Source organism: Pyrus communis, chromosome 5 (assembly GCF_041283825.1).
Source record: "Pyrus communis isolate YQ-2024b chromosome 5, ASM4128382v1, whole genome shotgun sequence".
NCBI lineage: Eukaryota > Viridiplantae > Streptophyta > Magnoliopsida > Rosales > Rosaceae > Pyrus > Pyrus communis.
In genome coordinates, this window is record NC_142569.1 from 14616512 (window position 1) to 14630188 (window position 13677).

Genomic DNA, 13677 nt, shown 5'->3' on the forward strand with positions numbered 1-13677 from the left:
AGATTAATAGATGGAACGGTTTTGATTATAAAGTTATACGATGAAGATACATTCTCAAAGGTGCAATATGTGCATTCCTCCAGTGAGGGAAACAAGCATTATCTATTTTTTTTGTTCAACTTTCATTCACTCTATTTATTTATCATATCCAAACCAATCCTAAACACGCCTAATTGATTCGATCAATAAACACAACATTCATCGAGTCCTCGATTACTCGACCTCGACTTGACCGGATGCCATCCTAGTATCTTAAGATGGCAGGCCATGGCTCCTTCGGCATATCATTAAGATGGCAGGCCATGGCTCCTTCGCTCCTTCGGCATATCATTAAGATGGCAGGCCACGGCTCCTTCGGCATATCACGACTGACTTTTTCTTTCTTTAACTATGTACGTACCTACAACAAGAGGTTCAAGGAGTTGAATGAAAGTTTTTGTATTTTTCTGTTTTTGAATGCTGAGTGTAGTGGGTAATACTTTGTGCATCTAAAAGTGAGAAACGTTGTATAATGATTTAAACTGTCAATTTTCTAGAAGGTAAACGATTTCAATCATTATGCAACATTGTATGACGAAATAAGAGCCGAAAAGGTAAATGGCATCCCCTTTAAAAGTCCCATTTATTTTAGTATACTCTACTAAATGTCAAATTACATGTTAATTAGAAAATAGCAATGAATCAAAACCGGTGTGAACTTGAAGATTTTGTTTTGGGACCCGAAAGAGAGAGGCGAGAGACCTGAGAGATACAGCAGAAATTAGGGAGGAAGACGAAAACTTGTAGCTCATTGTTTAATTTTCACGTAGTTTTCAGCCCTTTTAAATTGCATAATAATGTGTTGCTGTTTGTTGAAATTTACTTGTCACTTATCAGGCAACCAAAATAGGCACAAATCACGTCTTTTGTATCCTTTTCAATTTGTCACTCCCATTATTTTTTTGAATCTTCGATACGTATTGAAATTTTCAATTGACTTTCATGTTACGAGAATGTCACTGTAGAGGTATATCAGGTCAATTATATATTGTTATTTGAGAATTTTTAAATATATAACAATGCGTGATTGATTTGAGATACTTTTACATATGATTATGTGAACTTTAATTATAAATACAAGGTCGGATTAAGAACTAAAGGAAAGAAAGTTAACATCAAGTTTTCATTTACTTGACACAAAGATTAAATTTAAAAACGACACGATTACAAAAGAACTGATTTAAACATGACACGATTATAAATAAGTCGACATCTCAACTATGAAGCACATTAACACAAATTGTCAACCGTATTTAGATGTGAACATCGAATACGGGTAATCGTTCGTAAATCACAATGTCAACCATGGTCGTGCTTCTATATAATGTTCGTGTTAATATGACGCATGCTAATACTTATTAATAATCATGTTTAAGTCAGTAATTAAACAAAATCGCAAGCAATGTTAAGATAAGGAGAGGGATTAATGGGAGAATGACTCACGGAATTTGTAAGCAGCAGATCCAGACTTTACAACTGACAACTCAGAAGCTGGTCCCTGCATTCACACTATGGCTTCTTCTCCTCCTCGAAATTTTTTTTCCTTGGAATACGGCTTCAACACCAAATCTCATATTATACCTAGTTGGATATTTTTATTTCAAGTATCTATCGACTTATATTATAATACTTGATATATTAAATCGTGTTCTCTGCATGCTAAAAATGTATTTTCTTCATCCTCGTCCTTGTCCTCCTATATACTACTAACATGTAGCACTTAGATACCTCCAGCCAATGTTTCAGGGATCAAAGTGATAATTTGCTAAAATATTCTGCCTTTTCCTACTCTTACTCCCAAGTTATCGTTTTATTCTTTTTTTTTTTTTTCTGTTTGTTTTTTTATGTCAACCAATCATTTCATGCCAAAAAATTGGGTTACATTTTTTGTAGTTTGTAGTAACTTAAGATGTCGATATGGATTATGATATTTACAATGATTGGGTAAGCAACGACCCATCCTTTTTGAACCCTAAAGCAACAAGAAATTTGACCTAAAAATGCAAAACAAGAAATTGAAAAAGATAGATTGCTTAGCAATGGTATAAGAAAGTGTAGATGGAAACTTCAGTAAAACTATCTGATTAAGTAACTCTCACACTAGATATGATTAGCACGAGGTAGGTTTGGATTAAAACACAAAGATCCCATCCTTTTGTGAGAGTTTTACAAATAATTGATCTGGGTGGCCCAACACAATTTATTCTTAAACATGTGACATGACAATATGGTAATATGTTCACTTAATTTATATTGCACGTTAGAATTATTGTATACGTCTTATAATCTGAGTGAATTATGTGAAGTTCAAGATAAGTAGAAAAACTTATGTACATGTTTATATAGTATGTGTAATAGGAGATTCTCTTCACATGATGTTCGTTCTTTGTTAACAATCAATGCGTCCAAAAAATCTCACTGATACTCAATTTTAAAGCTTCTAAGATTTAGATTAGTCATAAATATCAAATGCCAAAAATGTGAGCGATTAACTAATCTGAGACTAAAACTCTAAATTATAAACGATGATTCAACATTCTAAATAATCGAAATATCAATAAATAGAACCAAAGTTGAAGAAACTAGAAGCGAGATTGACATTACACGACATATAATGTGTGAGGCAAGTAGACTGTATAGTGGATTCTTACTTTTAATAATATGATCAAAAGATACAAATCAAATACTATTCCTAATAATTTCTCTCTAATTCTTGACAAGCTGTAAACAAATAGTCGCTATATTTGCAACAAGTTTAATTTAAAGAAGACAACATGATAAACTCCAGCTAAATTAAAAATTATCCTAATCATCACCCAATTTAAGAAGATTATTTTGGACTTAAAGCCAATTTCTGATAAATTCTCCAGACACCCTGTCCGGCGAGATGTCCCCCCATCACAGGAGGAGAAAGAAAATGCTGTAAAATGCAGAGAGAAGAATTTGAAATTTAACAAAAACTCCATGGACCCCACCACCCCCACCGTGGCCCCACACATCACGAATAACAACAGCCTGTATGGAGCTGTGAACGCTACATTTCACCACCCCACCTCCTCAAAAACACAAAAACAAAACCCCCCACGAACCACATTTCCCCATCCTCCTCTGTTCTCCTCTGTTTTTCTCCATTTTCTCAGAGCTCGAATTCAGAGAAAAATGCCCGCAAATCATTCACTTCCAGTTTCTCAGGAGCAATTAACAGAGCAGCCGGGGCTGCGGAGACGGCTGTCGTCTCTGTCCCTCAAGCTCCAGCCCATCTCCTCCCCTGCAACTTCATGGGCACTAAGACGGTCGAAGTCGGTTTCCGCCATGGGAGAGTACGCCGGAGGATCCATAAGAAAATGGTGGGTCCAGAGCTGGGCATGGATCATGTCCAGAAAACCCATTTTTGCCCAGGATCTGGAGATGAACGAGGAAGAAACCAAAGTGCTCGGATCCGACAACAGAGGAAGCTGGAGGCATGTGTTCTACAAAGTCCGGTCGGAGCTCAAGAAACTCATGGGTTCTGATGTCGGAAACCTGCCGCAAACTTACAGGTACGATTTTGATGATGGGAGGAACAAAACCAAGAAAGTTTACGGCTGAGATTTGATGGGTAAGTGTTGGTTTTTGAAATTAATCAAGAAAGTTGGGGCCTTTATAGAATTAATAAGAGATCCAACGGTCCGAAAATTCGATACCAGATCATCAAAAATACTACTTGTTATTGTACCAAACATGAAGATCAGTGTACCAATGTAATTAGACTATGTTTGTTGTTTTTTGATGTTCTTATTTTTTGTGTCATGTGGGATTGTTGCTATAGAGGGGTGGGGTTGAAAAATTAATGGTGGTCTGAGGGGTTTCTCTGCAATTTGTGGAAAGTTGAAGGAGTGGTGGGCAAGGCAGGGGTGGTGGCGGTACTGAGATTTAATCCCACAATGGAGATTGCAGAGGTTGCCGCTTATCATCATAAAATTAGGGAGCATTTTATTGATTAGTAAATACTAAATATCTATCATGTTATTATTATTATTATTTTAATTACAAAGCAATTATTTTTGCAGATTCTCTTTTAATATTTGTATCAAGTGTTAATTTATGTCCTAGTTAATTGCTAGTAAATGGAATATTTATTTATAAATTAGCTCTTATTTCTTCTTCCTTGAGATTTTGCTTAATTCAATCCTCATTAGCTCTTAATTTTTTTTTTTAACAAACGATATTATTTATTCTAAGAAAAGAGGAATACCACTAGTACTAAGTGACTCATTAACTCTTAATCTTGTGTATTAAGAAACTTGGGATTTTTATGTGATGCAAAGTCAATTCCAATATTGGTAGATCTAAGACGTGGCCGGATGCATGCCTTTGGACTGAAGTTTGCTCCTCCTTTTTTCTTTCCAAAAAAAAAAAAAAAAAAAAAAAGAAAAAAAAGAAAGGAGAATCTCTACACATATAATATTTTTAAAATAAATTCGAACACCAACGTTTAGCCACTCATATTACGGATGTTTCTGCATTTGTAAAGGTTGAAATACAGAACGTTTAAGTTCACGACTCGTTTTCGTCTCTTTTAGCAATGGACCATGTTTTTAAGATTCTCTTTTTTGTTTCTTTGGTAACCGGTCAGAATAAATACCAAAAACAAAGCAATATGGCCAGGGAGGGATGGAGCGTCGGTGATGTAGTCGAAACGAAAGTGTCTAAACCATTGTCGTTGGACGGTTAGGTTATGAAACAGATGTACGTTCTTTATCCAAGAGCCAAATGTCGATATATCATTGATAACGCGTCAACGTGATTGTCGTCCAGAGAAGGTACCAACAAATTATCAATGTATTTTGAAAGTACTGATACGTAATAATGTAGGTTGGTTTTAATACTAAACGGACGAGAAGCATGCAAAATTCAGTATTAATGCAAAAGTACAGACGATGATCAAACTTCTACAGACAAAGATTACCGCATGAAGGCTTATATTGTTAGTCTCCTGGAATTCGTATCTAACTTTGCATGGTGGGGTTTGCATGTTTTGTAAGAATTAAATTCGTTTGGATTTTTTGAAAAAGTAAGTACAGTAGGAGGACTTTGTAGTGTCATATGCATAAAATATAGGGACCAGATATCCCCTTTCACCGGAGCCAAGTATAAAAGTGTCGGTGTATATATTTAGTTTCTCATTCTTTTCCAATTAAAAAAAATAACCAACGGTTCGTCCCATAAAAAAAAAAAAAAAAAAAAAAAAAAGGGTATGAAATGAAAGCACTAATTTTTCAAAGATGAACGATAGATTTATTTGAAAAACTCAAACTCGATTGTAAGAGGAGTCTTGGAAGAAAACATCCTGGATAAAATCGAGAGGATTCTCAAACCAAACTAAGTCATGAACAATTAAAGGGGAGAACTTAGTTAAACGGTGAGCAACACCATTACAAATACGAGACACAAATGAAATTGAATCTCAGCCAAAATACTAATTAGTTTAGTATAAATTGACCCACACCATTTTGATCGTATAAGTCAATTTCAGAAATCATTTTGTGATAAAAACTTTTACATCATGTGGGTCTTATTTATATGTCACATCAGCACATAACATAATCTTTAACAGAATTACGATGTAATGACTTAATTTGTAACACCAATTTTTAGAGACTATATTGATTAATTTTCAAGTTCAATAATCATTTTGATGGTTTAAATCAATTTCAAGACGAATATAAACCCAACTAATTAGTTATGTGTTTTAGTATTTTGACCAAATCATGGATTAGCACATGGATCCCATGATCGCACCGACTAAATAGTTGACAATTATTGGACTGGAGGTAATGGCTGAGCTGCCAAGTGCCAAATGCTAATTAATCATCAATCTTTTATTCCCTTAACCCTTTTACTATATTTTATTATTGTTTAATCCCAGGACGGACTTGATATTATAAATTTATAAGACGTGCATGGTAAGCATTAACCAATATTAGAAAACTTCCTCAACTAACCATAATCAAAATTAAATTAGTTGTTAGGATAGTGTTGAATTAGACCTTAAATACGAGATATACTTGTATACACCATGGAGTTACAAGATAAGTAAAGAGCATGTAATATTTGTAACAAATTTTAGAAGAATAGTTTTTTACAATAAAACGCTTCTTATTAATTATACCTTAAAATTGTTGTTGAGTTTTAGAAACACTCGTTACGTAGAAAGCACTTCAAAACGCATCTATCATAATTTTTTATTTTTTATTTTAAAGTTTCTACTTATTTATTATAAGAACACATCTAGGTGTGGTACTTGATGTGTCACGAGGAGCTAGTGTTTTCCACGTTAGGGATGTTGAATTAAGCTTCACCCATACTTATTACTTATGTTATATGAACTCGACTAATTAAACTTTATCCGAACTTATTTGGGTTGATATTTATTTTTGAAATTTGTTTTTAATAGGTGTCTTATTTTTAATACTTGCATACATTGTTTATATTCTTTTGTTCTATTTTAGTTTCAGTTGAATCAAACAAAACGGGCCGTGCTCATTCCTAATAAGTACATTTGTGTTTTTGTCAATGCACGTCAAAAATACGCATCTAAGTTACACATTATAACAAGAGTCATTAGATTCCGTTATATCAAATAATTTGAGGGCTCTTATTGTGATTGTAACATGTATATGCAATTTTGACGTGTATTACACAAAGTTGCACATACAAATATCGATGGGCTTGGGTGTTACCTCTTAAACTCACCCAACTTTTGGAGGTCCAAGACTTTAAATTGGAGTAGGGGAGTGCTAGCAACCTTTGCATTAAGGGAATATTTTTGCGCTCTTTAAGTGATATTAATGTTCATCATCATATTTATCATCGTTTGATGAGTTTAAATTTTAAAATTAGTGTAATAAATATACAAATTTTAAAATTTAAACTTATCTAATGACAATACATATGATCATTATTACTATTTGAGAGGGTAGTGAGTACAAATACATTCTACTTTTGCATTTGAACTTTTTTTCACTTTATCAAATGCCAGTTGTCATTTTGTACGCAAAAAACAAGACTTCAATGGTTTTATCATTTGATAAAACAATGACACCTCACGTCTGGTATAGGAAAAAGGGCCAAATTTAAAGATTGATATTGTGTAAAAAATATGATGTGACAGATAATTTAGAGAATTGGGATAGTCTCTTTTGCACTTTTCAGAGGAAATACATAACCTAATACGACATCGTTTTGCTGAAGGCCAGTCTAAGTAATTATCGCCATTTGGCTCACTGCCTGCCAAGAGATTCAAAAGAATATTAGGTCATCTTAGTTTGTGCAACCAAGAACAAGAAGGCCACAAACTTCGTCTTTGTCCTTCCCCGCCTCATTCCCGCGGCTGAGGATAAAAGCAGAGAGACGGACGGCCACCACAATCCACCCCATATTTACGAAAAAACCAACTCACATGGCATTGGCTCTAAACAGCATAATCCCCCACACCACAGCGTTAAGCCTAAGCACTTCTCTGCCCTCTCCCAAAATGCCCTCCAGCCCCCAATTCCAACAGCCTCACAACCGCCGCCAGAGCGGTCCGATTGTCCAGAGCGGCGCCTCTTCCTCCTCCAACACCGCCGTCTCAGATGTTAAGCTGCAGCTCCAGGAGGAGGACCACATCAATGGCTTCAATCCCACTTCCACGTTTGCTCCTGGTGAGTGTATTTTAAGCGCTTTTGCCAAAAATCTGCTTATTTAGTTCTGGATTTCTTTGGGTTCTGTTGAATCATCTGATTGTTATTGTAGCATAAAAAAAGTTTGCATCTTTGCATGTTATTAAGTATTTTCAGCCTAGCAATGTAGAGTTGGATAGGAGATTTGGTGTGTAAAATTCCATTCTTTGGATTAGGGTTGCATAGCAGATGATAGGAAGAGGATAAATGGGAAATTGAGTAATGAAATGTATAACTTTTCTGATTAATTTCCAAAGAAATTGCAATCTGCCAATCTAAACAGTCAGTTATTTAATACCCGGTTTCATTTATAGTAGAGAAGGCACTGGGTAAGAGATATGATGGATAAGTTTCCATTCGTTATGTTAACTATTTGAAGTGTAGAATCTAAAAGTTAATATGCTTAAGGTACACTATAATTCAATTTCTCTTTATCTATTTCTTTTACGTGTTCAAGCGTGGTCCGAATTTTCCAGAAATGTGTCCGGTGAATGGGATGGCCATGGAGCGGACTTCACAAAGGAAGGGTACCCAATAGAACTTCCCGAGAATGTAGTGCCTGAAGCTTACAGGGAGTGGGAGGTTAAGGTTTTCGATTGGCAGACTCAATGCCCCACTCTTGCTAACCCAGATGAGCACATTCTTTTATACAAGAATACAGAGCTACTTCCTACTGTTGGATGTGAAGCTGATGCTGCTACTCGATATAGAGTCATTGAGAAGAATGTTGGTGGTCTGAGTAACCAAGTTTTTGCCTTTGCATATCAGTCTAGCGGATGTTATGTGTCTGTCTTGCCAATTCAGGATAAGGGTATGTATAAGTTACAGGAGTTGGAGTATTGCTTGATCAATCCTCAAGATAAAGAGTCTCGGGTGAGAATAATTCAGGTCATCCGCATAGAGAATGAGAAGATGATGCTGCAGAATGTTAGAGTTTACTGTGAGAATTGGTATGGGCCATTCAGAAATGGGGATCAGTTAGGTGGATGTGCTATCCGTGATTCTGCTTTTGCTTGTACGGCTGCACTGGAAGCTTCAGAAGTTGTTGGAACTTGGCGGGGTCTCAGTGCTCTTGCCAATTTCCGTGGTACTCAAAATGTGAGTTGATCCTCCCCCTTTTGGTTTGTGTGTATATTTGTATGATATGCTTAACCTAAGCAAAAATGTTTGAATATATTTAAGTCTGCTGAAGCGGTTCAAAACATTCTTTTGTTTGGTTAAAAGTTAGGCACTTTGCTCACTCCGTAAGTTCACTTCATTTGTTGTTTTTGTCACTGTGGGCATCACAAAACATCGACATATTTCTTTCATTGAATCTTCATTGATCATTTTGTGTCACTCTTTAATATCTTTTCTTTGATATTTTCTGAAGTTATGGCCTCCTATCCATTGATTTGGTAGATAGTCATTTATTTGTCAGATTTTTTGTAACTCCCTGGTCTAATTAGTATATAATGTGAACTTGATGAACAGAATGTTTTTCAAGAACTTTTAGTCAACAGTGAGCAGAGCTCCATGAGAGATGAAAGTGGTCTCGTATTGCTTCCCAAGCGGCTGTGGTGTTCCGTAAAAGAAAGTAAAGATGGTGATACTTGCAGCGAGGTAGGATGGCTGTTAGATCATGGACGTGCCATCACATCAAGATGCACCTTCTCAAGCACAGCAACGCCACAGGCAAGTTAGCATGTATAGACTCGTTTATTATTGGTTTTCAATGTTTGGTGCAGCATGTCAGCATCCAATGTCGAGAACAAACCAGCTAAGGATTCTGTCCCAACATTTTTGACTTGATCATCGTAAATAGGTTCTGAGAGATGGTTCATCTATTCATCTTTGGATAGTGTATTTATAGCTTCCCTGGTGAAATTCATCCGTGTCAATAGAATTATTTTGCTCCGAATAAGTTTGTCTTCATATCCTTTTTGTTTTTAGTTTAGTCACGTAAATCAATCTGCAATTCTGATCATTCAGTGTCTCGCGGACAGTGTAGACATGCTTATTTTGACATCATTCATCATCTTCTTTTACAGGAAATCTCAGTAGCGAATGAAACTGCAGTTTTGAAGGGCACATAGACATTTTGGATTAACTCAAATTCGCAATATGCAAACACAGATATAGGACTCATGAAATGTATCTAAAGTTTTTCTCTTCCTGTTTTTTTTTTTTTTGGGGGGGTGGGGGGGGGGGAGGGGGGGAGAAGGGATATGTTTGATTTAATGTATAGCAATAAAGGCATCCACATGAATGCAGAAAACTTGTGTCATTTTTTTTTAAATTCATAGTATACAACATGCTTTGAAATCTTTGTACAAATGATTTCCAAGCTTATTTACAAACAAGATGGTAGCTTTGATTAGATATGAAGTAAACAAAACATGCAAGGTTCCTTAAATATGGACGTTTAGGGTGTGTTTGTTTCCCTTCACTAGCCCTCATTGGACTGGACTAGACTAATAGTTAGTCCAGTCCCATGTTTGTTACTTCACGAGACTAGCTTTAGTGGGAGTAAGCCTGACTCGCCTTGACTAAGGACCATGTTAGACGGTCTTGACTAAGGACCATGTTAGACGGTCTTAGCGAGAGACGTCGCGAACCATGGGACTAGCTAATCCCTTTGATCGCTCTCTGCTCGCATCCTCTACTCTCGTCTCTGCTTGCGTTCTCTCCCTCTCTCCTCGTCCCCAACCCTGAATCATGAACAAAGACCTCGATTCGAGATGGGAACCGGAATCAGAATCAGAATCGGACTTTTGCAGTGATTTGCCACACTTTTCAGTCCCCAGAGGGTTCAGTTTGCGATCACCCTTGAGTTTTGATCGAGGAGTTTGTATTGGGTAGGTAGATTTGGGGTTTTACAATTAGCTAATCGAAATATCGAATTTGAAATTACTGAAATTCTGGGAATATTGGGGATTTGTTCTAATTCATTGCTTTGAAATGTAGGGTTTTGGGGTTTTGCAGTTGCAGGAGGAGAAGATGAAAGTCAACATCTTGCGTATTATGTTATTCTGTTCTTTCTTTCAAACTACTCTAGTTTATATACCATTTGCAACTAGCTCATGTAATTTTCTATACTTTTTATTCCAAGATATTAACTTTGTTACATTTAATCATATGGTAGACTGAATTTTGGCTTGATAGTTTCAAATTCCTATGATTTTGATTTTGTTCTTTCTTTCAAATTTACTAGTTTATACCATTTAGAAATAGCTTTTGTAAAGCTCTTTTCTTTCCCGCTTCAAACTGTTGCATCTAATGGTGGTGGAATGAATTTCAGCTTGACGGTATTGAATTTCTATGATTTGTCATCCTCTGGAACTATGAATAGTTAATGAGCTGTAGGGTTTTACTACCTTAATTGTCGTCTAATGCTACAAATGGTGATCACAAGATCAGCATCTCTTATGTTAGTCATGAATTTCTAGCATATGCTCACCCTGTTTATGATTGGGTGCGATTATCTTTTTAACAACGATCGTCATAATTTGACCATCCCATTTGCTCGGTGATCTTGTTTTAACTTGAAACATCTTTGATGGGAAATGGACGTATTATGCATTTTATCGAACTGTTTTCTCTTGACCCTTCTCTCTTTGCGAATATCTGCTGGGGATTTTAAACAGAGTATGTCTTTTTTACCTCTTTTCTATCTCTTATGTTCATTAATCAAATGGAAATAATCAATTGCTGCATGTGTAAATGTGTCTAAGTGTAAATTTGATGTGCCCTTTATTTTTCTGGGATATGTTTTATTTCATCTACTTTGGAGCTCTAACTCTGATCCCTTTGGACCTGCAGGTGGCATGCTGTCGCTTCATGGACATGGGATGCACAAGACGAAACATGTGGGATTTGTAGGATGGCATTTGATGGTTGTTGTCCCGATTGTAAACTCCCTGGGGATGATTGCCCGCTAAGTAAGTCGCTAGAAATTTGATGTTACCCATTTGTTTTCAATTTATCTACAATTTTTCCCGATTGTCCCGATTGTAAACTCCATGGGATGCACAAGACGAAACATGCTACCCATTTGTTTTCAATTTATCTGTTATTTTTCCTTTTGTGAAGTGATTGATAAGTTTTTGTAAGTTGAAGTGATTTTTTTCTTCATTCCCTGCTTTCATTTTGCTAGAAATTTGATGTCATCATATTTTGGGATGGGTTAATTGGTATCTTGCGGGTAAGTTTGTGAACAAGGATTTGTGTGCATCTACACTGTTTGATGAAATAGCTAAGAGACAAAGTGAGGATGCTGCAGGAAACCTCTTCGATCAAATGACCCCTCTTTTTCATAACATGGTTGTATGCTCTCAGTTTTGCATAATTAGGGGTGAATTATTCTGAGATAACTTATTGTCGTGATCGCATGTGTATGAAATGATTGTTGAATTTCAATGGCCCTGAAAATTATGTGCTTGTTGTATTAGGATTTTGAGAAACAAGACTTTATGAAGCTCATAGCCTTAGCTCAAAGGGTATTGGACTAGTTAGGGAATTGAGTAGAATGAGGTTCAAATCTTATTGTAAATAAAACGAGTTCTGCTTCTGCGGGGTTCAGATTTGGGTGGTTCGATGGAAGGCTTTCCTTTTGTTTATATATTCCAGTTGTGCACGAATGCCACATATGTGAGCTGTAACATTTTTTTTATCGGTTTGTTGCAGTGAGTAATCCATGCAGCTCAATGCTTCTCATATTAAAGTTCTTCAGTCTCAAAATGATGTGGTTAACTCCACGAAGGAGGCAGCATCCAAGGAGCTTCTGAATGTGGGCCAAGTAAAATGATAATTAGGTGTCCTATGAGAAAAGTAAAATGATCATTCAAATTTTGATTAGAAAAGTAATATTAAGGACAAAGAATTGCGTGCCCCAGCATGTGATGCTCTTGTCTGTTTCCTATCAAGTCCACAATTTGATGCAGATGCAAGGCTTTGGATGCAGATGCAGGGCTTTTGATTAGAAAAGTAGTATCAAGGACAAAGAATTTAGATGCAGATTCAGAGCTTTGGAGTTTGAGTGTTGTTTTGATAAATTATTAATAAATAATTCGAAAAGCTTGGAGCTAAATTAATTAATTGTTTGTCTGTATTTGTACTTTGCAATGACTCTGCAATGGCAGTAGTCTGGTGCTCTGGGTTCAGTTGTTTGTTTTGGCTCAGTTGTTTTTTTTTGTTTAGTTGTTTAGTTATTTAGTTATTTAGTTACTTGTGACATATCAATGATGATCATCTGTGCAATTTAGGATTGAGAATGCAATCATGCACATGAATATAAGCACGCAAAGATTATATCACGCACAATTGCTTTGTAATTTTGGGTAAGATTGTATTCAGCCACCATTGACCACTGATTTTAAAAACTGAGACCAAGTAATTTTGCATCTTCGTATCTTTGTGGAAAGCTTACTTCTTGTATTGACAGTGCTTTTTTAACTTAGCATCCATTGACCAGTTAGTCTGATTGTAACTTTTTAATTTGCAGGAGGCCAGATTATTGCATTAGGATTTCACGATTCCAGAACTTGCTGTTTCTCTGATTTGCGTATTGATTCGTGACAAAGCCTTATGGCTTGAGTTTTGCCCTGTGAGCAGGTTCTGTCTCATCAAACTCCATTCCCTAATTGTTTCAAACAGGAAGCATAGATCGAAAAAGATTGCTGTTATTCGGGAGTAGGAACTCATCATTACTATAGGAAATTAGGTTACAAGCTTGAAAGCCTTACATGGTGAAAAATTTTGTATGACGAGATTAAAAAAAAAAAAAAAAAGGTTTTCATGCAATTTTGTAACATTATCCTAAACAAGTTGTAACTTCATATTGCATAACCAGTTTATTTGTTTTGAGATTCCAAATACACATTTCTTTTGTGTATTCATGAGTTTTTTTGTTATATTCATGAGTTCTTTTCGAAATTTGGTATATATTTTTTATTGA

General features: G+C 35.8%; 2 protein-coding genes and 1 long non-coding RNA gene across 3 annotated transcripts; all 3 read left to right on the forward strand.

Annotated features, from left to right (window-relative positions):
- Positions 1–3069: 3069 nt before the first annotated feature.
- On the forward strand, positions 3070–4087 carry LOC148696849 (uncharacterized). Its single transcript, XM_088694503.1, has one exon. The coding sequence runs from the start codon at positions 3199–3201 to the stop codon at positions 3625–3627; it is 429 nt and encodes a 142-aa protein (XP_088550629.1). The 5' UTR covers positions 3070–3198; the 3' UTR covers positions 3628–4087.
- Positions 4088–7275: 3188 nt separating this feature from the next.
- On the forward strand, positions 7276–10132 carry LOC137726686 (uncharacterized). Its single transcript, XM_068465625.2, has 4 exons — positions 7276–7724; positions 8200–8840; positions 9216–9416; positions 9773–10132. Exons 1-4 carry the CDS (start codon positions 7481–7483, stop codon positions 9815–9817), a joined length of 1131 nt encoding a protein of 376 aa, XP_068321726.1. The 5' UTR covers positions 7276–7480; the 3' UTR covers positions 9818–10132.
- A 1243-nt stretch (positions 10133–11375) lies between these two features.
- Positions 11376–12342, forward strand: LOC137726487 (uncharacterized). Its single transcript, XR_015962785.1, has 2 exons — positions 11376–11662; positions 11878–12342. It is a non-coding gene; the product is annotated as an uncharacterized LOC137726487 (long non-coding RNA).
- Positions 12343–13677: the final 1335 nt, after the last annotated feature.

Bases quoted from the DNA above. Each gene is read 5' to 3' on its own strand.
- LOC148696849 (XM_088694503.1), top strand. From the start codon at position 3,199: ATGCCCGCAAATCATTCACTTCCAGTTTCTCAGGAGCAATTAACAGAG.
- LOC137726686 (XM_068465625.2), top strand. From the start codon at position 7,481: ATGGCATTGGCTCTAAACAGCATAATCCCCCACACCACAGCGTTAAGC. The intron at 8,841-9,215 runs GTGAGTTGATCC...CTTGATGAACAG, and splicing joins ATTTCCGTGGTACTCAAAAT to AATGTTTTTCAAGAACTTTT. The intron at 9,417-9,772 runs GCAAGTTAGCAT...CTTCTTTTACAG, and splicing joins CAAGCACAGCAACGCCACAG to GAAATCTCAGTAGCGAATGA.